The sequence below is a fragment of the Cyanistes caeruleus genome, chromosome 6 (genome assembly GCF_971803275.1).
Source record: "Cyanistes caeruleus chromosome 6, bCyaCae1.hap1.1, whole genome shotgun sequence".
NCBI lineage: Eukaryota > Metazoa > Chordata > Aves > Passeriformes > Paridae > Cyanistes > Cyanistes caeruleus.
The window spans coordinates 51949494-51973819 of record NC_141706.1 but is presented as its reverse complement, the minus strand read 5'-3'; the positions used below and the strand labels follow the sequence as shown (position 1 = coordinate 51973819).

At 37.5% G+C, this 24326-nt stretch overlaps 1 protein-coding gene across 7 annotated transcripts in view; it reads right to left on the bottom strand.

The window, feature by feature from the left end:
• The window catches only part of TDP1 (tyrosyl-DNA phosphodiesterase 1), a 45841-nt gene that overhangs the window by 5798 nt on the left and 15717 nt on the right, over window positions 1-24326 (bottom strand). For all 7 annotated transcript variants that reach the window (XM_086894353.1, XM_086894348.1, XM_086894349.1 and 4 more), the window contains exons 12-15: window positions 21515-21581; window positions 16574-16681; window positions 14947-15049; window positions 5468-5582 (exon numbers count right to left, since the gene is read on the bottom strand). In XM_086894353.1, coding sequence (XP_086750479.1) covers window positions 5468-5582; window positions 14947-15049; window positions 16574-16681; window positions 21515-21581 — 393 coding nt within the window. The remainder of the gene's footprint in view (window positions 1-5467; window positions 5583-14946; window positions 15050-16573; window positions 16682-21514; window positions 21582-24326) is intronic.

Here is a 24326-nt window from a genome sequence, read left to right as displayed (position 1 = left end):
CATTAATTAGAAAAAAAAAAGGTGGTTACTGAAAAATATTACTTTCCCAGAAGTCTTCTATTTTAATTTCTTTAAAAATATGTTAACTACTTGACAGAGAAAGTAGTTGAGCATTCTAGAACACAGAACAAGAAACAAAGGTGAGAGAAAGGTAGAGACCACATACAGTGACATTTTCCCAGAACTTTTATGACCTCCTGAGGACACAGCAGGTCCCTGTGAGGGAGCTCAGAGTAACAAAGAATTCCTATAGCTCTGCTGGACAAAACACTGATCCCTACTTTTAAGCATTGTGCCACTAGAACAAAGCAGGATAAATGAAAATTCTTTCTGCTCTTTAGGTAACAGGTTAAACACAAATACCTAAGCCTACCAGAGCTGGAGGCAAATATATGCCATAAAGTCTTCCTTCATTTTATCCAGCACAACACGCTGTATGTAATAAATGAGATGCAGTGTTACTATAGTTTCCTGAAATCATTATAAATATTTACCAAATGTAATTTCACTATACTCCCAATTCCCACTCGTTGAAAAGCAGACAAAATAACAAGCACTGAATATCTGAAGTTACAAGAAGAAGGTCAATTTGCTTCTCCATGTAAGTGTGGCAATGGAACATTGAACAGGGCCCTTCACAAGGGAGAGCGAGCTGTTCTTGTGAGCAATGTTGAAGATCCTTATGTGCATCCTTAACAAAATCACAGCTGTCAGAGGTTGAAAACTTCAGCTAGAGAACTAATGAATTAAGTGGACTGTCAATTTCTGCACAATGCCTGAATTGTATTAAAGATAATTTTCATCTCATTTCCCCACCATTTTTTCCAGCCTCCTCACCATTTTTCCAGCAAGAGATTTGACAGTTTAGCCCCCAGTTACCAAGGGTAAAATAGATTTTCCCACAGGTACATAATGAAATGCATCTTAATACATTTTTACAAGTTTTGGGAATTGTTCAGAAAAGAAATCTTCAATGAAGGGAAAAACAACTATGGTAATTCATGTAATTAACATGTACAGAGACTAATTTATAAATTAGACTAATATATAACTTTACTCTAGATTCATCTCAACTGAGCTGGAACCTGTCTTATTTTCTTGCATACACATTTATGTTCTATATACTACTAATCAACTAATAATTTCTGTCTTTGATCTGAATATATACACTTAAGAGAAAATTAAATGAAAAACAACTTGATTACTAGAACTCATTTACCCCACTATTTTATAGGGTTCTCTTCTTGAGGGTTTAAGAAGTTTCAGAGCATTTTTAACTAAGAGATCAGAAAAAGCTTTTATAAATTCCTGCTTATAACCCAGTCATAGCTCAAAGAACTGCTGATAGATATATTTTTAGTTCATCCCCTTTTCAATAGCACTTAAAAGTTCTGCAACAAGTACACCTGATTAATAAACCTAAAATCTGACAGAATAATAATGCAGAAAAATGTTTCACTTGCTGAAGTCTCCATAACAAAGGGGCAAACCAGAGCCAATTAAACATAAATCTCATCACTTACCTATAACTGGAAACTCACTAGGAAAAACACCAAATGAAGCCCAAAATAGTGCACTATACTACAACAATGTATTTTACAATACATACAAGCCATAGATTCACTATTCATTGAGCTAATTGATTATATAATCATTTTCTAGCTATTTTCAGGTCCAAACATACTTTTTTAAGCATTATAGTGTTTGTGGGTAGCTTTGATTTTTTTTCTTTTTTTAATCATCCTATGTAGTCAAAATAAGCTACTTAAAATATTTCTGGTTTGATTTCTCTCACAGATGAAATCTTACAAACTATCCACTGCAACTTCAGGTTCCTATGCTACTACCAGCTCTGGTTTGAGACTCAGGTAAATTCTACTCTTCATCTGCTTCAGGAAGATCAAATGACTCGGGCTGGCAGAAGTAGGTAGAGTTTACCTGTTCATATATTGTACAATATGTCTCCGTGTAAGTCTGAAATACAGCTGGAAACTAAATGAAAGTAATGGCAGAATTTTAAATATGCATTGTATTATAACTTCCCTACTGGTGACATCTTAACACCAATGAGCCCTTCAATGAGTGCAGGTAAGCCAATGACTGTGTTTCAGTGAGGGACAATCCATCTCTAGGAGAAAACCAATACAAATCCAGTAAGTTATCTATCTCATAATGATCTCAACTTACACTCCTTAGAAATCTTTGGAAGAAAACTAGAAGAAAATCTTTATGAATTTTTCTCCAAGTGATCTTATTTTTCCGTTTTGCCTAAAATTTGAGTTCTAGAATGAAACCCACTGAATAATGAGGCAAAGCAGGCAAGGTAGGATAAGACCTTTTAATATTTTTTCTCCCTGTTATATTGGTGCAAGAAAAGTAGGACAGAGGCCAAATTATTTCATTACTATTGAACTTAATGGACTTTAAAAGGTTGTGGATCAACCTCATGAATTATTATGGCTGAGAAAAGTTATTTACATCATTTACTGCTAAGTTTATCATTGTATGTCCTGAGATCGATTTAATTACTTTTCAATATGCCTTTATTTCACTGTAACCATTTTCATGCTGAAGTCCTTCCCAATATGATAAAAAGCAGTCAGCATGACAGAAAGCCTTTGTGACAGAATGACAAAGAATCTCTGCAATTAAATTATTTCCACAAACGAGGAAACCACTTCTCTTTCATTTTTTTACATTATATAATAATAGAATCCTCTAATCATATCTGAACCATTATTAGAATGTGTACAAGTACAGGAAAAAAACAATATATTTTGTTAAATTTTGGAATCTTCCAAGTAGAACTTTATGACAAATGCATGGCCCTGCTCCTGACCATCTCTTTACTATTCTTCCCACTACTCCTTCCTCCTGCCCCTAACAGGATTTTTCTGATTATATGAAAGCATACTTTGTTTTCCCATGGTTAGAGAATCTGAGCTCATGGAAAATCCCCCAGAGCCTTTTCTCCTTCAATTATAAGGATCAGTCAATATGGTTTCTTTGGGGAAAGGATAATTACTTGCATTTTTGCTTCTCAAGACTTTATTAAAATAAATCTATTTATATCACACTCCAGAGAGTTTGGGAGTTGACAACTGTATTGTTAAGGACAGATTATTTTATGAGTCCATCCCTCAACATGGGAATTCTTTCAACATCTTTTCCACCAGGAGGCTGACAAACTGAAACAGAATATTCAGGAAAGATATATGAAGCAGCATAGGCATCTGACTTCATTTCCACTGCCAAAGCCTAGACAACCTGAATTCTGCGCATATCACCAGAGAAAGTCAAACCGGTTCTCTAGAGAAGTAAGTTTTCCATGCAGAAAGTGAAAAAACTTATTTGGAAAAAAACCTTTATATTTAGTTAAAATATGCATAAAATTCACTGACAAAACGGGCTAAATGTTGGAATTAAATCAAGGACAATATGAACTATACAAGCACATTTATGCAAAAGGAAGACAGTATATGAAACATTTGAGAACACACATGAATTCTGTTAATGTTTGTTTTAAAATCTCCAAAAATTTCAGTATGACCTCTTAGAAAAATCTTCCTAAACCCATCAGTTTGAGCTTTGGTTAACAAGCAGACAGGGCATACATATCCCAGAGCACAAGAGCCAGTTGATGTAGCTGTAGTATATTCCTACCCTGTCCTTAGCTCATAAACCCAATCCCTGCCTCCACTCCCTGACATGACATTAACAATAGTCAGCCAGTGTTTTTTATACTGAATCAAACAGCAGAACAGTTTGCATTATCATTTCTACACTGGACCAGTATTTTTCTCTGGAAAAACCAAAACCACTTAAGAGGTCTTTTAGGTAAGTAGTAAGCTCTTAGAGCAGAACAATCCATCCTTCCAGAAGCTACAGAACATGCATAATACTGAGGAGGTAAATGCCTGACAGTGTAGCTGTATTTAAGGTTTGGACTTTTATGACCATAGGTCTAATGGTGAGAAGCCAGGCTTGTTGGAAGCTCAAGAGATTCACCTGTGTAAGTGGGCTGTGTGCCTCTTTGCCAACAAGCTGGCCAGAAATTCAAGTAAGGGCTTTAGTCTAGATGTAGTAGTGGAAGAAGAAGGAGTTTTGAGCAACACACAAAAGCCAAGGGCTGCTGCTGCTGCATTAGGAACCAACAAGAAAACACCTGTGAAATGCTGAAAAGCACTTAGGGCCTGTTCCTCTAAAAAACAACAGCCTAGCTGTCATGGCTTTACACCAATGCACGCAGCATGGATAGCAAACAGGAGCTACAAACTGTCCAGAAGGAAGGAAGATGGGGGGCTTACCAACATATAGAAAAATGTGGATCAACTGCACAGAGATGTGTTTGAAAAGCAGTAATGAGTGAAAGTGCACAGGTAAAAAAAACAGAGTTCAAGCCAACAGAGGAAGGAAATCTCATGGTTGGTGTTTACTACAGGTCATCTAATGTAGAATATGCTGGTGAAACCATCTTACTTCAACTACAGGAAGAAGCATCAAGCTCACAGTCTGATCCTGCAGCAGAGCTTCAATCACCCTGTGCCTTCACTTTTATTTACTATGTAAGACTCTACTTTAAAGTCTATTGAACTTCTAAGTTTTTATATGTTCTTTCTCCCCACATCATTCATTAGTTCAAAGATTTATTGAAATATTTTTCCTTAAACTATCTGTGTTACTCCTATTTCAAGCTCTGTTCTAGATGCTGTCTTTCTTAGATCAAGGCTTCTCAAAAAGGAAGTTAGTTACAATCTTCTGACATTAGCTTTAAGGACAAAAAGATAAAAATTTCCTCTTCCCAAATATTGCAGGTTGCACATCAACATTATCCTCAATATATTTTTATATTTTTCCGCCATCACCTCACAGCCACACTCACTTATCACTTTCCTGATTTGCATGTTCTAAAGATGATCTCAGAAACTGAGACAGTTGTGATTTTGTACACCTCTTCAAGTATTATGAAATATAACCTATGAAATACAGAATGGAGAAAAACCAACTTTTCTTTCTTCTGATTTACAGCAATTCTTTCACATTTGCACTAGAGTATTTGTTTCACATTCCACTTCCAGAGGGCTGTTTTTAGTTCAATACTGCTCTCTTCCAAATACTCCGTTTCCAACACTCCCTCCCCTATTAGTTCTGTAAAAAAACATTTTGATTCCATAAAGAATATCTATTTTCTTAACGCATAAAAGAAACACAAAAGAGGAATATAAACTAGGATTGAAGTTATTGATCCAAAACTTAAACTATAAAGAAAAATATTAGAATAAAGAACCTTATAGTTGCTTTCTTTGAAGTCACAAGCAGAACATAGAACTGATACCAAATCACATACAATCACATCACAAAACAGTCAAAATAAATCTTTGGAACACAGCAGTATTCAATTGACTCAGAGTTACTCAATTAGCTTGCTTCATGTAGAATGTACTCTTCTTCCAAAGTTACACCTTACCTTTGCTTCCATACTGTTCTGGTGGCAAGTCATAAGGTACAGGAAAACATGCTGCTGAATCTTTCCTTTCTGTCAGCTTTTTCTGTCCTACATGAAAGTAACCTTTGTCCAATCCCTATGAAAGAAGCGGAAAATACAGAAGATTTATTAGTTTCTGAGGAAAAAGACAAACTTAATCTACAATAGATGTTTTCTCAGTGAGCTATCTTAATGAACAAAATCTTTTGCCTCCTTTACTGAGATTAGATATTTCATGAAGCACCTTCATGTCTTAAAAACTCAGCTTCTCTTACTTCTACTATTTCAGCTTTTCTCTTTTTATTGCATCCATTGGCTTGGCCTCCTGTGTGGGTCCATATTGGATATATTCTGCCTCCTCAAGCCCTTACACATATACCAACGTATTTTCATGTTCACTAGGTGAACTCCAGCATTTAACATTTAACTGAAGTGAAAAGCTTCTAGAAATTTCTCTTTGCTGCTTAGTTTCATTCTGACCACATTAATTAGATGCTCAGTATGTTTCACGGACTAAACCAGAAATCACTTTCTGTTATAGAAGCAAGTCTTCAAATCTGTGCTTTTCAGACATCTTGGGTACCATCATCCACATATACAAAAAAAATTGATGAAGATTTGAAACTGCTTGCACAAAAACTTCAAACACTACACTTCTATTAGAATGACAGCATTACTGTCAAACAAGGTTAAGGATTACAAAAAGAAAAAAATGCAATACAGTACAAAGGCAGAGAGATTTAAAGTGATTCAAGTAACTTGGGCAGATGGTATTGCTTAGCTGCTTCTCCAGAGGAATTGGATCCCAACTGCAGCAAGTTAGACAAAAGCAAAATCTCTTAGTTCTGAGATTTCAAATAGCTTACTGTCAACCAAATACAGCTTGATTAGACAGACTAGAAATATAAAGACTATCCAGTTTTTTTTGTTTATTTATAAGATATTACTGACAACTATTTATCTTTCTAAAATCATAGATAGTTTGGGTTGGAATGGATCTTCAAAGGTCATCTAGTTCAATCCCTGTATACTGGGCAGGGACATCTTCCACTAGTAGCAGGTTGCTCAGAACCCCACCCAGCCTGATCCTGAATGTTCCCAGGGATCTACCACCTCTCAGGGCAACCTGTGCCAATGTTTCACTACCCTCACAGTGAATTCTTCCTCACATCTAGTCTAAATGTACCCTCTTCCAGTTTAGAACCACTGTCCCTACAGCTCCTATATAAAAATTCTGTCCCCATCATTCTTATAAGCCCACAATAAAATTTCCTTGGAGTCTTCTCTTCTCCAGGCTGAAGTGCCCCAAGTTCTCTCTCTTTCCTCATAGGAGAAGTGCTCCAGCTCTGACCATTTCTATGTCTCTCCTCTGGACTCAGTCCAACAGGTCCTTCCTGTGCTGAGACCCCAGAGCTGGATGCAGCACTGCAGGTGGGATCTCACCAGGGCAGAGCAGAGGGGCAGAATCCCGTCCCTTGCCCTGCTGGCCACGCTGCTTTGGATGCAGCCCGCAACACAACTGGCTTTCCAGACTGCGAGTACACATCATCAGCTCATGTCCAAATATTAATTTACACTTTATTCAAGCTCTGTGGCCCAGCAGTCTGAGTTTTACAGCATTACTGTTTTGTGACAGTACAAGCAAGTATCCTAGTTACCACTAAATATCCTGTGGTATTCAAACACACACACTATCTGAATGGAGAGCCCCATCTATATAAAACACTGCAAGTCTTTCTTGACTGAAGTTTTACACAATGTTACCATTCTAAGTTGGAGACAGCAACATCCACATGACCAAACAAAGCATGGGAATCAAGGCAGCCTTGTGCCTTGAATATTTCTTCAATATTCAAGAAGAATAGCAACCTAGACAATTAAGAGCTGCCAAAGACAATGTCAGACAGCAGTTCTAGCAAGTCCGTTCAAGAATTTCCTTTGGAATATATATGAATCTTTCGTCTCATGACCCACAGTAAGAGCAAACTATAGGTTATGATTTAAGAAACACTAAGAAGGATTAGGAAAAAGCCATTGCCTTTTAAATGAAAGAACAAACAAATGCTAAAGGACTGTGTGGAAGAAAATCCAGTTTGAACTTCCCTTTCTTATACCATTTAAGTCAGCTATTTTGACAAGTCTTCATTAAAACCAGGCTACAGCATTTTGTGGAGCTTAGCCTTGAGGTAACAAAGTGCTATGTTCAAAACAAACCAATGTAAATATGCAAGATTATTTTTTAAAGCTCATAAACATCTAAGGGTTTGAAAATGACTGGAAAAAATCATAATTACTTAGACAAAATGCAACAATCAAGTTGTATAGTCTTACTTCCAGTGAATTTGAATCACTCAGGTATTGGTAGAAATTTAATGTAAAAATGCAAGTAACCATTTGTAGTGGAAAAACCATGAAATATTCCAGGGATTCTATAGCTCACAAACAATAGGAACTCTGTAAGTGGTGATGAGATTTTTTCATAACTCACAGCAGTCAGGTTGCAGCTGGTGGGACGGGTCTGGGTGATGTGTGTTCCTAGATACACAAAATGACATATGAATTGTCAGCATGTATGTGACATATATGAGGTCTGATAGCCCAGACATCCTGTGAGCTCTCTTGTCTTCTACATCACCTATGGAAGAAATGTGGAACAGCAGAGAAGGCTTCTCTGCTGTATTGTGAGATGGTTCTTACGCTACAATAAACTGCTTATGCCTCATCAATACCACCAGAATTACAAAGCTGCTGCCTGGCACCATGTAAGTTGGGCATTTGTGAAAGCCCAGTGTAAAACAAAAACTACTTCAGCCTCGACCTACAAAGCAAGGACATTTTTCATCCGTTTTTTTTCCCCCCCCCCCCGTTGTTACCCATCATTTTCTTCAACCTAGCAGTATTTTTGTTTCTGCTTAATATCTTCTACACTCCATGCTCTGTTATTTCTTCAGCATTTCTTTTCAGGCATTTTGCTTCCTTCTCTTGTTCTGTAACTTTGCTTTTCTTTGTCTTGTTCTTCCTTGGTGTTAAGCAATTTTATTTTCCTCTCCTCTGAAAGACTCTGATGCTGTCCACCAATGCTGCTTGACACCACCAGTTTGTCCCAAAACTGGTTTATTTGTCCGTCAGAATTTAACCTATAGAGATCTTCCATTCAGGAAATATTCATCTAAGAAAAGACATTTAGTTTTCCCAAAGACACCCTGGAGTAACCATCTAGTTTGTTGAATACATTCTTTAACAAGGCTCTCTGAGGAGATTCACATGCTTTTAAAAATAACTCATGTGTCGATCTTCACACAGAAATTGAAGTCACACACTTTGTTTTGTGCATTTCCTGATTGTTGACAGCTCGCATTGCTATTTCCAAAAAACAAAACAGCAGGATCTTGCCTAAAATAATTTTGTCTGACTTTTAAGTTTTCCTCAGCCATATTCTATTCTTTCAGAATTTTTCCCTCTGCAGCTTTATTTTGGTCTTTGACTGATGCTTACAGCAATTAATTTTGAAATGTTAATAAATACATATCTCAATCGAGAAAATTTTTTTGTACTTATGAAACTTCAGGTGCTGATATGGCTTCTATTAGTGCCTTCACATCATATATCATTGAAAAAGCAGTCATTGGGAAGAATGGGGAAAGGAAATTTAACAGCTTTTAAAATACTGCCTTCCAGCTTTTGAGTTTTTTTGCCCCAAACACAAAGCAGACTGCAGGCTATAAAAAAAAAAATCATATACGATAAAGGTAAGAAATGCTAGCTCTATTAAAGTGGGAATTAAAACTGATACCATTACAGTATTTTGATCCTACTGTAGTAACTTTTAACAGAAGACACCTGATTATCCCACTGGATGATTATGAGACTACTGTTTCCAACTCCAGTAAACAGAAAAATAGTCCTCTTTGGCAAAACTACTTAAAAACTTCCTAGTCTGGGCAGCAGAGAATTAAGGATGCACATGAACTTTACAGTGGCCAGCAGAATACACAGCAAAATCCTTCCTCAACACTAGGTGCAGTTATTCAAAAGAGTGCTTTATTCAACTGCATCAGAAGATTTCTTTTTTTTTTAGGAAGCACACATTGATAGACTCAGGTATCTGAACCCAAAGTTTTTTGGTTTGGAAAGTATGTATCTGGGCATCTTTAACACTGGAATTTGAAAACCTTGTGGCAGTTCTGTGAACACTTAAAGCAACGCTTAACATCCTGAAGTCGACATATAAAATCTTAGTTTACTTGCACTGCATTAGCTTTCCCACTCTATTTCACATGGGATCAAAGACTTCATATAAAGCTAGAGAAACCAAAGAAGAAAGTGGTACTACATTGCCTTGGATGTTATGTTACAGTCAAAGAGCTTAACTGACTTGATTTTGGTTCTGCTCTAAGTTGAGCTATGACTGAAGGTGCCTGGCTCAGTTATTTGAATGCAGCAAAAATTAAAGCAGTTCACTTCTGAAAATCACATGCAATAGTGCCTGCCTGCTCTCTAATCCAGATTCAGTTCATACATCCAGCCCCAGAATGAACTACAAAACAGTACTTCACTTCAGAGAGTATTCACCATCAAATACAGCACTTCAGAATCTGAAATACTGCTGTTAGTTGCCCGAGTTTGATTATCTAGATATAATTGCAGGATTTGATAGCATCAGGTAGGCAACTATGGGTAAGTTTTCAGTTTAATAGCATCTATTGTATTTCTCTAAGGTTGTATTTCTAAAAGCTGACTGAGCCAGTATCATATTCAACAAATCTCTAAAAAGATTAAAGTATTTCACAAATTTTTATACTATTGTACAGGTCAAGCTCAATTTATCTTAGCATCTTATCAGACACAGAAGCTGTGAGGAAGAACCATTTACTTAAAAGGCTTTCCATTAGTCACTTCCAAGATTTTTCAAACAAACTAATTACCGGAACATGCTTCCCAGAACCCGATGCTTTTTGGTCACTGTGTTCTCACTACATGTTTTACCTGTTAAAGATGTACTTTATCTCAGCCTCTGGAAAGGAATCCCCAGCAGCTGAAAGAGCAAGTTGATAAAGAGAGTGTAGATGTAGGAGGTGAGAAAAAGAGATGGAAAGGGAAATGTAGTTCAAACATAGGACAATCTTTCTCATGAACATTATCTTTTACTCAGTAGAAGCTTGTGATCTAACGCCAGTATCAGCTGATTTTTCCCTAAACACTGAACTGTAAATGATAACAGCTGCTGCTGTATTGAGAACAACCATTCAACATAATTCTGAGAGTCTGTATCAGCACACCAGGCCAAGACCCAACCTCAAAGCATAATTCTGGAAGCATTTTTTAAAAAAGACAAAAACTGGCAGTCAGCTGATAGCAAGTGAGGAACGATCCACTTCCAAATTTGTATTCAGCAGAAAATAGAAAGCACTAACTGTAGAGATAGAGGAGTTCTTAAGATAAGTGACATTAAGTGCATGCTATGCAAATACAGCAGGGTAGTGTAGGCAAGTAGTCCCAGATGCTGGATTAAGGCTCCAATCTCTTCTGGGACATGGGTTCAATTTCCATCACTGCCAGGGATATTTTAATGGTTGGATTATATGATTTTAAAGGTTTTTTCCAGCCTAAATGATTCTGTGATTCTATGATGCTAAGTCTTAACTTCTACCAGAATACGTGTCATGAACTTTGTGATAAAACTGCATGAAATAACCTAAAGAAACAGAACTATCAGAAACTGGCAGTATTAAATCAGCATTTTGATAGCTAGGGCATGGTGAGTCCCTTGTGGCTTAGGAAAGCTCAGTTATATTTCAAAGCACTTCATGTAGTTTATACTTTGCATCACTTTAGCTGTAAACAAACTTTTCTGTTTCTAAAAAATTTAGTCTACTCCCAGTTCTCTGTTACCTTCACTTAAAGCTACTCTGCCACATAGCATTCTAAAACCACAATGAACTAGTGTGACAAGCAGACTAAGTTATCAAAGAAGCACTTTTCATGTAGAGTTCACTGCAGGGCATATGCGTAAGAAATTCATAAATTAAGAACTGCAACTTGAATATCAGATGACTGCATGTACATAAGCCCAGTATCAGTATTATCTGACTACCTCCTTGGTAACAAGTCTCTACAAGCACTTCTCAGTGATGAGAGAAAAGCAGCTGCAGTGTTTCTCCCTGCTTTGCTCCCACGTACATCATATCATGTGACTAAGGTAACTCCTTCTCTTCTGGTTGCCAGTCCTCACAATTAATTATCAATATGCAGGAAACTGGGAGAATTCACCTCTAGGAAAAACTGAGCAGGATAAAAACTCTTGAGTCTAGACAAAGATAAAGGTGTCTGGAGATAGAGGTATGAAAAGGATGATTAGGGATCACATGGTTCTTGCATCTTTCAATGCAAGAAGAAAAAAACTTCAAATGAGTAACTTTCAGAACACTGCTTCATGTGACATTATTACATTGTGAAACTCAGCCAAAGCAGATTGTGACTGCCAAAAGCCTACAGACATTTAAGAGAAGACAAGAGATGTTCACAGAATAGGCTTCTAAGTCATGAAATATGCAGGGACAAACTACTACATAAATGCCTGGCATTTATACTTTTCCACAAGTGTCTGCTTTTGACCACTGAGTTTTGAGCGCTTTGATATAATAAAGTAAAGCCTTCTACTCCTCCAACAGTGACTACTTTAAAGTAACCAGAGTGACAAAAAAGGGAAAGCTCTGGAAGCTTGGTTCTACTTCATACTGCACATTATGTTTTTCTTACCCAGATCTTTGCTCTTTATTCCTATTTTCTATCCAAAACTTCACGGACCATCATTCTCCGCAAGGTCTGGTTCCAAAACCAGGCCAAAAGAAGGTTACCTCAATATGATTTCCCCACTCACATTTCTGCCCCTTGAATTCATCTTTCCTACTTCTTCCTTGCATTAGCCCTCACTTGACCATGTTGAGCTGGTTCATGGAATGACTTTGAAAACCTGTCCTGTTTTGGCCGGTCTGAGCTGGTTTAAGGGAAAAAAGAATTCACTGAACACTGATGCCAGTACAACTAAGAGAGTGAAGACAGCCAGAAAGTTGTGGCCAATGGTTCTATATCCAAGTGGAGGCTGGTGACAAGTGATGTCCCTCAGTGCTGTCTTGGGAGTGGTGCTCTTCAGCATCTTTACCAATAACACAGACGGCAGGACTGAGTGCTCCCTCAGCAAGCTTGTCTATGACAGCAAGCTTAGTGGTGCAGCTGAAACATGTGAAGGATGGAATGCCATCCACAGGAAGCTGGACAAGCTCAAGAAACAGGCCCACAAGAACTTCATTAGCTTCAACAAAATCAAGAGCAATGTGCTGTACCTGGGTCAGAGAAATCCCAGACAGGAGTGCAGACTGAGAGAAGTCACTGAGAGCAGCCCTGCGGAGGAGGACTTGGGGTACAGGCCAGACACAACCTGTCACTTGAAGCCCAGAAAGCCAATTGTGCCCACCTGGGCTGCATCCAAAGCAGTGTGACCAGCTGGGCAAGGGAGGGGATTTTGCTCCTCTGCTCTGAGACCTCACCTGCAGTGCTGCATCCAGCTCTCGGGTCCCCAGCACAGACCTGTTAGAGCAAGTCCACAGAACAGCCATAAAGATCATTAGAGGGCTGGAGCACCTCTCCTACAAAGACATGCTGAGAAAGTTGAGATTGTTAAGCCTGGTAAAGAGAAGGCTTCTCATTTCAGCCTTCCAGTACTTAAAAGGAGTCTATAAAAAAGCAGATAAGAGAGAATTCTGCAAGATTCACGATAGAATGCAAGCCAAGTGTTTCTCACAGGGGTTTGGAGGAGAGGAGAGTAGTGGGTGGGGTTTTTGTTGTTTCAATGAGTTTAAGTGAAAAGTCTGCAGATTAGCAAGATCTAAAACAGGTATGGTCATTCCTGGAAAAAAAACTATTTCAAATATTCCTGATTTTCCACCCATTTGATGTATGCGCAGAAAAACCAGGGTTAGAACAACCCAAATTATGTTAGATGACTGTGTCATTTGGTGATCAGTTGTGTTTATATAAAACCCATCATTTACCAGGTACAAATATACCAGTACCATAAATTCTTTGCTTGGCAACACTTGGAGTTAGCCAGCTGGAAGTTGGAGTAGCCAACTTCCAATAACATTAATTTATCCCTTTCAAGTAAACTGCTGTTGAAAGCCAAATTTCTGTACAACTTTGCCCAATGGTTCATTATTCTGTTATTTATAGTTGTTTACATAAATGGTTATTTTATTATTTTAGAGCTCATTGATATAAAAAACAATGCTTCCTACTATAAGAAGCTGTAGGATTTTTCTTGTTTTGCTCTCTGATAAACATGTTTTCTTCCACATAAACCATGCTGGAGAAAAACATCTCTAAGGTTCAAGATATCAGAGACCTCACTACTATGCAAACTCATTATAAATGCCAAGAGTGAGACACACGAGTTATTTAGCTGCAGTCAGAGACCATCAATCTTAATATGCAATCTCAGGAGAGTACAATTATCCGGTTATGGTAGGCAAACATTTTTACAATGTCATAATATTAGTAAATATTCATTTGGGACTACATTACTAATCAGTAGAAATGACAGAACATTATGCGATCATCTGTGAACGTTATCTAGGAAATAAATACTCTTCATCAGCAAAATATTTCTAAGGACTTTTAGCATACAAATACTTTTTCAGAGTAACTTGCAGTTTCTTCCCTGACCAGAAGAAATTTCACATAGGAAGAAGTTTGAATGGTTTGTAGTCGTAGACTAACTGCTGTTGAGAACATTTTGGTACTATCAGACCACCAGAGAGTAGAAGGAATCAGCCATACAACAGAAAACTCGCCTCTCCCCCATCAGGTAATAAGACAAAACCCAACCTAAACAAAGAGGGGAAGTTTTTTTCTTAAATACAATGGATAATTAAGGATTTTGTAGAGGATCTATCACAGGATTTTGTAGAGGGCTAAAAACCAGCAGGTGTAGTTCAATAGGGAACTTGATGTTAAGAGACAGTCACATGACTGCAAATGCATTTCAGAGAAATGCACCAGCAATAACAAGGACTAGTTCAACATTAGGATTTGTTTCTCAAGTTACAATGCATGCACCTTACCTCACTCAGTGTGAATATGCACTCACAGCCTAGTTTTAAAAAGCACAAAAGAAGAGATGTGGCCATCCTTTCGAGTAACATTTAGAGTATATGTTACAATTTTAAAATTGTATTTTAAAATATTACTTGTCAGTAAGAGGAAAGAAGTCACAGCAATACCAAATCCATACCTACTGTGAGGAAAACAAGACCCTATGAACACCTCACAAATTCCATTTCCTATTAATTTTCTAATCTGGAAATACAGAACCTACTGATTGGATTATTCAGTTATGCTTGTATTCATAAATATTTGCAGATTTTTTTCATATACCAGGATTTATGCTTGAACTATGGACTTACAAATGCTGAAGGCAAGAAAAGAACTCCAAGTTCATAAGAACGGATCATCAGTTGGCTGCCATTTTTCTCCAGTGCTCCCCAGGCTGCTTTAGATAGATTGGCACTGCAAAGAGAAACAAAGCATATTAGTGGGGCACAATCTTCAGGGCAGAAAACACTTAAATAACAGTGTAGCAACATCCTTCTAGCAGGAGAACTTAAATTCAATCAGAATAGTCTCACAAAAATGACTTGGTTGTTATTCCTTATTGCTATTTTTACAGCACAGTGGGAACAACAGAGACAATATGTAGAAAGGCATTCATACAACACATGTGGATAATTATACAAGTCTATTTCTGTCACACAAATCTACAAGACAAATTCAGCCTTTTGAATCTTCTCTGCACATTTCAGAAAAGGAATTTGGTAATGGTAAATAGCTTCAATTTTATGACATAAGGAAATTAAAGGCTAGTTCAATTATGACTAGTTACAATACATTTAGTACAGAGTGGGTTTGCATTTTACATTTTAGTACAGAGTGTTAAACAGCATCTTTTGCTCTTGGCATTTTGTTCTTTGATCTATTTATGAAAACAAATACTTATTAAAGAGGTTTTTTGTTTTAATTTGCTATTCAGCACCATGCTGTAGTTAATCTTTCATCAGCATCTACTACAAAGTAGACCAATTTGGAAATCAAAAAATATATGCAATTCTGTTGTGAAAACCTACTTCTATAGCACAATACAAAATTTACACACTACGTTTTGAACTGATGGACATAGAGGATGCTGTTTGGTAACAGCAAATGGTGGAACAGAAGAAACAGGAGAAGAAAATAAAGCAACCATTATTTTCTGTATTAGGTGGAGTGAGCATCACATGTAAATGACTTAAAACCTTTTTAAGAACACATTAATCACTACCACTATTGCAGGCAACCATATCAATGAGTGATGAAATTTAAAGAGACCAAATATAAAGAAAAAAAAAATTAAAGTAACTGAGCATTTAAGAGTAAGGACAGATCATAATCTGTAAAATATAGGGTAGCATAAAAATCAGTTTCGGCAAAACTGAAGCATATCTGTATTTTTAATTCACAACAAGACAGACTCAATTCTAGAAATTTCTTGCTTCCTCTGGCTTCTTTAACAACAGAAATATAAAGCTTATACTTCAAGGCAGACTGCTAAACAACTCAACTGACAAAAGATCAGATTCCTAATTCCAAGTATCTGTATGTTTGTTAACAGTAGGGCAGCCCAAGGATAACTTCAGCTAACCCAAACTCTATTTTGTAGAAACCAACACATTCATACCACACACCAGCATAACTTTAAGAAACTTAACCCAAGATCTAAAAATATTAATCATTTTAGTTGGTGCTGAACCCCAAAACTGGCAGTCACAACTCAGACAAGATTTTAGTGTGATTATCAACAGTTCCTGACATAATAATTTCAATCTGCAGCCTCAAAAAGGGCAGTGCAATGGAGAAACATTAAATATGGACAAAAATTCCTATCACTAAATGAAGTATTATGAGGGCTATGGAAGTGACTTCCCTGGGCCAGCAGCTAACAAAAAAAACCCCATATATAAAGTTCTTAACTGAGAGCTGTACTGGTTAGATGTTTACCTTGTTACCAGGAACCATGCAATCTTCTGGAAGTCAGGAGAGAGTCTCATGTATGTCTTAATGTGAGGTATAGCGTGAGTTCGACCTGTGACTTCTGCTGACCATTTGCTAGAAAAGCAAAAGGAATTCTTTTCACATATGGTTTTATTTTGAGGTCTAAAAAACACTCACCATGTTACAGTGTCATGATTTCAGGAACACTACTTATATTTGTCACACTCAAAACTTATTTCTCCTAGAGAAAAATCTTAAAATACTACACTTAATTCAACTGTTAACAATTCTACTAGCAGTCAGAAGGGCAGGGCTTTTTTTCCTTACAACCAAATCAGAGAGATATTCTCCTCAGTGTGTCAGGCTCTCCTAACAAGTTTTTTTCATTCCTCTATTTCAGATAGCACTCAAGGAACCAAGTCTAAATTTCTGGCCAATATATCTTCTTTGAAGACTATCAATGGCCATGACTTTACACAACTGAGTTTGGCACCAAACTAAACCTCACAGAATTCCCCAAGTTTATTACAATTTACTCTCCATGACATAATAGCAGGAAGCAACTGGTAGGCTGCTATCACTACTTTTCCCCTTTCTGTGCCTCTACACCACTGAGAAATTTGAGGGTTTAAGAGAATACAGATCATATCTATGTGTATATAAAAAAACTAGTTTAAAATAACAAGTCACTGAATCAGTGTTACACAACTAAATTGTAAGCAAGCAGTAAACATATGTACATAACTGAAGGTGTGTAGCCAAGGCACTAAGAAGCACTTTCTGTTCACAGCTGCTAACCCTCACCTCAATTCAGGAAGAAAGCTTCTTAACACACCTTCCTTCACCCAGAGACATGTATTTCCCCAGATCTGAAGGAGGAGTGGTTTCAGGTGTCACAATCCTGTTTCCCTATCTTGGCATTCTCTTTAAATAGGCAAATCAAAAAGAATCAGTTAAGTCTGAAAAATTTAAGTGCACTGTGTTCCTCTAAAAGCCTGAGTAGACTGACTTGGAAGGGCTGGAATTATTTATCTATGTTAACTTCCAGGACTAACATTTATATAGAGTGCACTTAAAACTTAGAGTCTTTGTATTTCATGGGTGAGGACCTAGTTACTTTAACAACCCTATCTACCTTGATGAATGAAAAAAAAACCAAACAAACCTGAGAACTGGTCCTGTATTCTTAAAGGGTAAGAGCTGAAATGTTTGCACATTTGATGCAAACTAGACTGCTTTATATTTTATATATTTATATTTTAACACTATAGAAACAAAGTCTGTTTCTATAGGGCAGACTAAGACATATATATATAATACAGAATTATCTGACTAAACTTGTCTTCCCCTACAAAATCCATACTTTCCACACATACAGATTTCAAAGCTGAATCATGACTCAGCCACCCTGGTTAATAGCTTTTCTCTCACTAAACTGACAGTTAAGGCAAGCATCTTTAAATTCGTGAGACAAAAGTAATCGGGTAACTCCAATAAAATGGTAAGAATGAAAAACAGGAAAAATAGTAGAACTGGGAATTTAAAATTGATCTTCTTTACATTTACCTCAGTGCTTTAGTTCAGGACAAACTTTTCCCCTCACCACTAATTGCAGTTATTCTGAGATACTATCTCTGTCTACTGCTTTTTTGCCTCCTTATGACAGATACAAGTAGTGTGCCTTAACAAGAGTAATACCGCTTCTATTACCTGTATTGATTTAATCAAAAGTGATTGAAACTCCTATTTTAGAAAGTAAAAATCACAAAGGGGAACATGTATTTTGGCCATGTTTTCCCTAGTAGGGCAGCACAAACATAGAAGGATTAAAATGGGAAAATGAACTCTAGTTTTGGCTGCGATTGAGTTAATTTTCTTCATACTGGCTACTATGGGGCTATTGTCTGGATTTGTGCTGGAAACAGCACAAACACACAGATATTTCAGCTATCCCTTACACACAGCCTTTTCTGCCTCTCACACCGCCCAGCCAGCAAATAGGCTGGGAGGGGACACAGGCAGGACAGCTGACTCTGGCTGACCAAAGGAATATTCCAGACCATTATACTCAGCACATGAAGTTGAGGGAAGAAGGGGGTGATGGCCTTTATCTTCCCAAGTAACAATTAGGCACAATAGAGCACGACTTTCCTGGGGACGACTGAACATCTGTCTGCCCATGGAGCATGGTGAAAAGACAAATTTTGGTTTGCTTGTATGAGCAGCTTTTGCTTTATTAATAACTGGTCTTTACTTCAACCCGAAAGTTTTCCCAATTTACTCTTAGGATTCTCTCCTCCATCCCACTAGAGGGGTGGGAAGGAGGGTGGGAGAGGCCAAGTAAGTGGCTTTGTGGTGCTGAGCTGCAGGCTAGTACTAAACCATCAAAAAGTCCTGAAAATTTAACTGTACAAACATACCCAACTCATGAACAGAGACAGGAATAACTAATTTTCTATACCATCACCTCTTTCAGCATTTAGTTCTCTTACTTCAAGTCTATCTTAAGATAATGGCAACAAGGCTTGAGCAGCATTAGAACAACTCATAGCCTTAGTTTCAACCTAAGAGAAAACTATGCTCTCTGTATAGATGCTCTCTCATCTTTTATGATTTTAGGGGGAACAACACTGTACTTCTGCAAACTGAGAAGAAAACTCCAAAGTTATTAAAAACTTTATAAAGCTAAAGAACACACAAAGCTCTAATACAATAATCATTATGGACCTGTCAGGCATATATCAAACAAACTCTTGTCAAACCAACTTCTTCCACTCTTTGAAAATAAAAATTTGACAAAGTAACTGCACAAACATAAGGCACATGATATTAAAAACCAATCAATTAAAAGGAACATGAAAATACAATACTTTATCTACTATTAAAGCTGATTAAATGTTTTGAAAGTAGCAATTAGCAAAAATTATTAATCATTGCAAATCTGTCCTCATAAATTAGTAATACTGGAAAGAAAACCAAGCAATAATACTAGAGAGAAAACTGCAAATGACTGTTTATACAGTAGCTATTCTAACAAAGTAGTCTAGTAATCATTTGCTACAACTAGAAAAGTAAAAACAATATTAAGTTTAGTCACACTTTTTTTGAAAAATTACAGTTCAGAGCTGCATTACAGGTTAAACACACTCAGCTGGCAGAAGAGAGAAAAACAGCCCACAGACATTACAAAAGTTACATGCCTGGGGCAGACATCCTGCCTCTTCAGTTGAGAGGCTACAGGGCACCATGTTCCAAGTCCATTAATTTCTCCCTACTTGCAAAAAGGAGTTATTCACTCTCCTTTACTGTAAGCATAAATTATTTAGGTTTTTTTCCTTGCAGTTCTGGTAGAATCCCTAGTTTCCTGCTGGTTTCATCCTATTTTCCAGAAAGAAGAGGAATTTCCTAAATTCCTATAATCCCCCCACTGGCCAAAGACTTGCATTATATAGCAAGTCTTTCAAACAGCTAATCTTGTGTTTACATCTATTGAAACCTGCTGTTTTCTGTGTGTCCCAGGTCCCATGGATAAAAAGCTGCTGTCTCCTGCCCTATGCTAACAGTTTACATGCAGGCTCTCCTCAATGACTACTGTCATGCATTACTGCAGAGTAAGAGCCTGCATCTGGGCAGTCACTACAGAGCAATTATGCAGGGCCACTGCCATCTGCAGCCAATTCAACAGATGAACTTCAAACAGCCCTTCTGCTGCCAGAGCAGGTCCCTGTATGCAAGAAGACAGGTATGTGGATATTTTCTCATTTAAAAGGAATAAATCAATTAATCATTTCATTATTAAGTAATGTTCTGTGTACTAAATAAGAGACTAACTGAAAAAGGTTCTTTATTCTAGTAGGATTCTCTTGAGGTAAGACTACAGAAACTGAATTAAGACTGCACAAACACCCCCAGATTTATGATTTTTTTGCTTTTTAAATCATGACTGAACAATCTTGAACACTTCAAGTTGATTGCAGCTTTCCTCCTTTCCTGAATGTGTTCAGAGAACACAGTTTAAAGACAGGAGACAAAGCCTCACACACTTTCTGCCTGTGCTCCATTCCTTAGACACTGACCAGCAAGGTTCACAACAGCAATCACCTTCACTCTAGAATGGAGGATGCTCTCTGCCACTAGCAATTTGATTTCACTCCCCTGAATATACACCCAACTGAACACAATCTTTTTTAGTAAATTCTCTTAATAAAGCAACTTCTGACCAAAAGAGTTAAAAGTATCTGATGAAAGGAATGGGAAGTTGTGGTCTTGTAAGAGGTTACAAGTTCTATTAATTTATTTTTTTTTTTTAATCTTTGCAAAACAACTTTTCCCATTGTTCTCTAAACATGCCTAAGTTTTTAACAATTTAGCCTGAGGAAGACATTTGGCATGGAATGTGTCAAACCGTAAGAATTCAGCACAACTAGTAGCACATGGAAATAGAAATTCTTAATAGAAAATGTCAGGCATCTTGAACAAAAGATATTGCCATAAGGGACAGAGAATTTTTGCAGCAAGGCTGCTGCACTTAGAAGAAAAAAATTAAGCAACTAACAAAAAAAGCCTCCCTAGTCCTGTTGTGGCTCAGTTGAAATCCCATTAATACAGAGGCACAAGTGGGGAAAGTGAAATACAACTAGAATTTAAAAAAAGAAAGGAGTAACATTATTCCTGTTCAGAGAAAACGTTAGATAGAAGTTTACAGAAACCTAAATCCAGTAGCAACATTATCTCATAGTCTTTATAGGTAAACAGCATGTTTTCTACTAACTGTTGGAGATAAGACCTAGAAGATAAGGAACTAAAGGCCTTTATCTTAAGAATCTGAAGAATATCATACTTGTAACCATTTCCACTTACTTGCTTTTAACACTCAAACATTACAGCACTGTAACTTTAAATATACAGTCTGAAAAAAACCCCCTCAAAGAACTGAGTTCTACTTACTGAAAATAGGAATGCAACCACAGCTGTTTCTGGGCTGTCTGTATACTGTACGGAAGCGAGCCACCAGCTTAAGGAAAAAAATAGAACATGTACATTTATTTTTTGAAAGACATTCTAAAAGCAGCAAGCATCTTGGGGAATAAGCTATCTGCCCTACCTTCATGAGTTACTTTCAGGAAATTGTTAAATGCTCCAGTAGTATAAAATGGTATATACTTGCTTGTTTTTTTGCCATTTCCTTATAATTTAGCAAGTTCCTAAATGCTACATAGCACATTTACACTAGGAAAAACAGAACATGTATATAGGGAGAACTACGGGTGTTTTTTTAATATTTTAATTGATAGCAAGAGATTGGAATCACTACCCATACAAACTAGAGGAAATAAACCATACAGCTTTCAGAAGAAATAAACCTTCCAAATCCCAAACAACGTTATTTTAAAAAGCAAGAACTTCTATGATGAAATTATATTTGTATTGATTTGGCCTTTGCACATTGATTTGGCTAATGCACATTGTGATTTCTTGAAATGGATTTAAGAAGAATCAGTCAGGCATACTGAATTATATTACTATTGTGTAGTGAAAGCATGATGCAAAGCCTGCTGTATTCAACATGTCCTAAAAGACACCATAAGAACCTATTACAAAAGCTTTACTACTCTCAGAAATGTACTAACTGCAGGGCTCCACAGAACTATTCAGAATTTACAGTAAGAAGTCACTGGGCTGTAGATAACAAGTTGCATTTAAAGACACCATAACTTAATTCTGGGAACCACAGGTACCTATAAATTCTCTGGCTGCAATTTCTACATATGTCCAAACACTAACCAGGGGAAAGACAAAAACTTCTGAAAATATTCATGTTCAAAATTCACCAGCTGCTAGAATTCAAAAGCTACTCTTGTCTGGCATAGGAGCATAGGTAGCCAGCTTGGAACAGGAACACTTTTAATGATTTCAGAAAGCCAAAATCGTTGAAGTTGAAAGCACCCTCTGGAGATCATCTAGAATAACTCCATGCTCAAAGCAGGGTTGAACAGAGCACACTGTTCAGTACAATGTCCTATTAGGTTTTGAGCATCCTCAAAAACAGACTCTACAGCCTCTATGAGCAATCTATTTCATTTAAACATCAGAAAACAATTTTGCTGTAAGGATAAATTGAGATTCAGGAGATTCTCATATACATATACATATACCTTTTCTTCTTTCCCTGGTCATCATGCAAAACATCTGCCTCTACTTTGCATCTTTCCATAATTTATATTTATATACACTGATTGGATTTCCCAGGAAAGCATTTTTCTCCAAGTTCCAAGAACTGTCTAGCTCTCTCAGCCTCTCCTTCTATGACAGATGCTCCAATCTCTTATTCATCTTTGTGGCTTTCTGCAGTACTTTGGTTCAGTACATCCATATCTGTATTGTACTGCAAAGACAACAACTGGACACAGCACTCCAGAAGTGGTATCACCAGTGCCAAACAGAGAGCATAGATCACTTCCTGGCAATGTACATCCTAACACAGCCCAGGATTCTGCTGGCCTTCTTGTTACAAGGGTGCATTGCTGGTTCATCTTTAGCTTAGTGACCATCAGCACACCCTGGTCTTTTCCTGCAAAGCTGTTCACCTCTGGTTAACCCCCAGGGCACACTCATGCCTGGGGTTATTCTTGCCCCAGCTCACTGCTTTGCACTGCCTGAGGTTGCACTGGAAGAGGCTGCTGTCTGCCCATTTCTCCAGCCTGCACAGCTCCTCTGACTGACTGCACGATCATCCAATGTATCAACCGCTCCTCCCCAGTCTGCATCACTTGGAAACTCCCTACAGGTGTACTCTGCCCCACCATCCAGGTCTCTGATGAAGACACTAACGCATGACCCCAGTACCAGTGCTTGGCACATGCCAACACTAGTGGCTGACCTGCTGGCCTTTGTGCCAACACTCACAGTATCTGAGACCTGGCAGCTCAGCCAGCTTCCAATCTGCCCCACTTTCCACTTATCCAGCCTGTACTTAATCACATCATTGTAATGATGTTAGAGAAGACAGTGGTTAAAGACAAAGGTAAGCTAAACAACATCTAGGGACACTCCTCGTTCATCAAGCCACTTATAGAATGCCAATTAGACAAAATTTCTCCTTTAAAAATCTATGTTGACTACTCTGGGCCACCTTTTTTCCATCATATGTTTGGAAAGATTTCCAGGGTTCCTTGGTGGCTGTCAGGCCTATGAGTCCCCAGATCCTTCTTCTTATCCTTCCTACAGACAGGAAAGAATTCTTTCAGTCCTCATGAATCTCTTCCAGTTGCCTTGATCTTTTCAAGACTTGTTTTTGAGTAACAGAAGCTTCCCTGTATCAGAATACTGCAGTACCCATTGCTGTTTCAGGTTGGCTGGGGCTATGCTTTTACAAATGACTTAATGAAAATAAACATGGGAATAATGAACACAACAGTTGTGCATTACCAATAACACCCTAGTCTCCATTGTACCTGATGTGCAGAATGACATTACAATCAAAACAGAAGGAAAACTTGACACACTCAAACCTGAATTTTCTGCCAAAACGTATCTGGAGTAAGAGCAGTGGGCAAGAGCTGTTGTTTTCCTACACAGTGATATATGAACATTACAGGACAGACAAACATTACATACCAATGCCCACAAAATCTTTTCTATTCAATCACAACAGGAGAGCAGGAGTCAGAGCTCCAGGAAAAGATTCTACTGCCACCTATTCTATCACATTCTCAGCAAGATGAGAACTTCATGTCCATTTAACATCAACCACTGAACT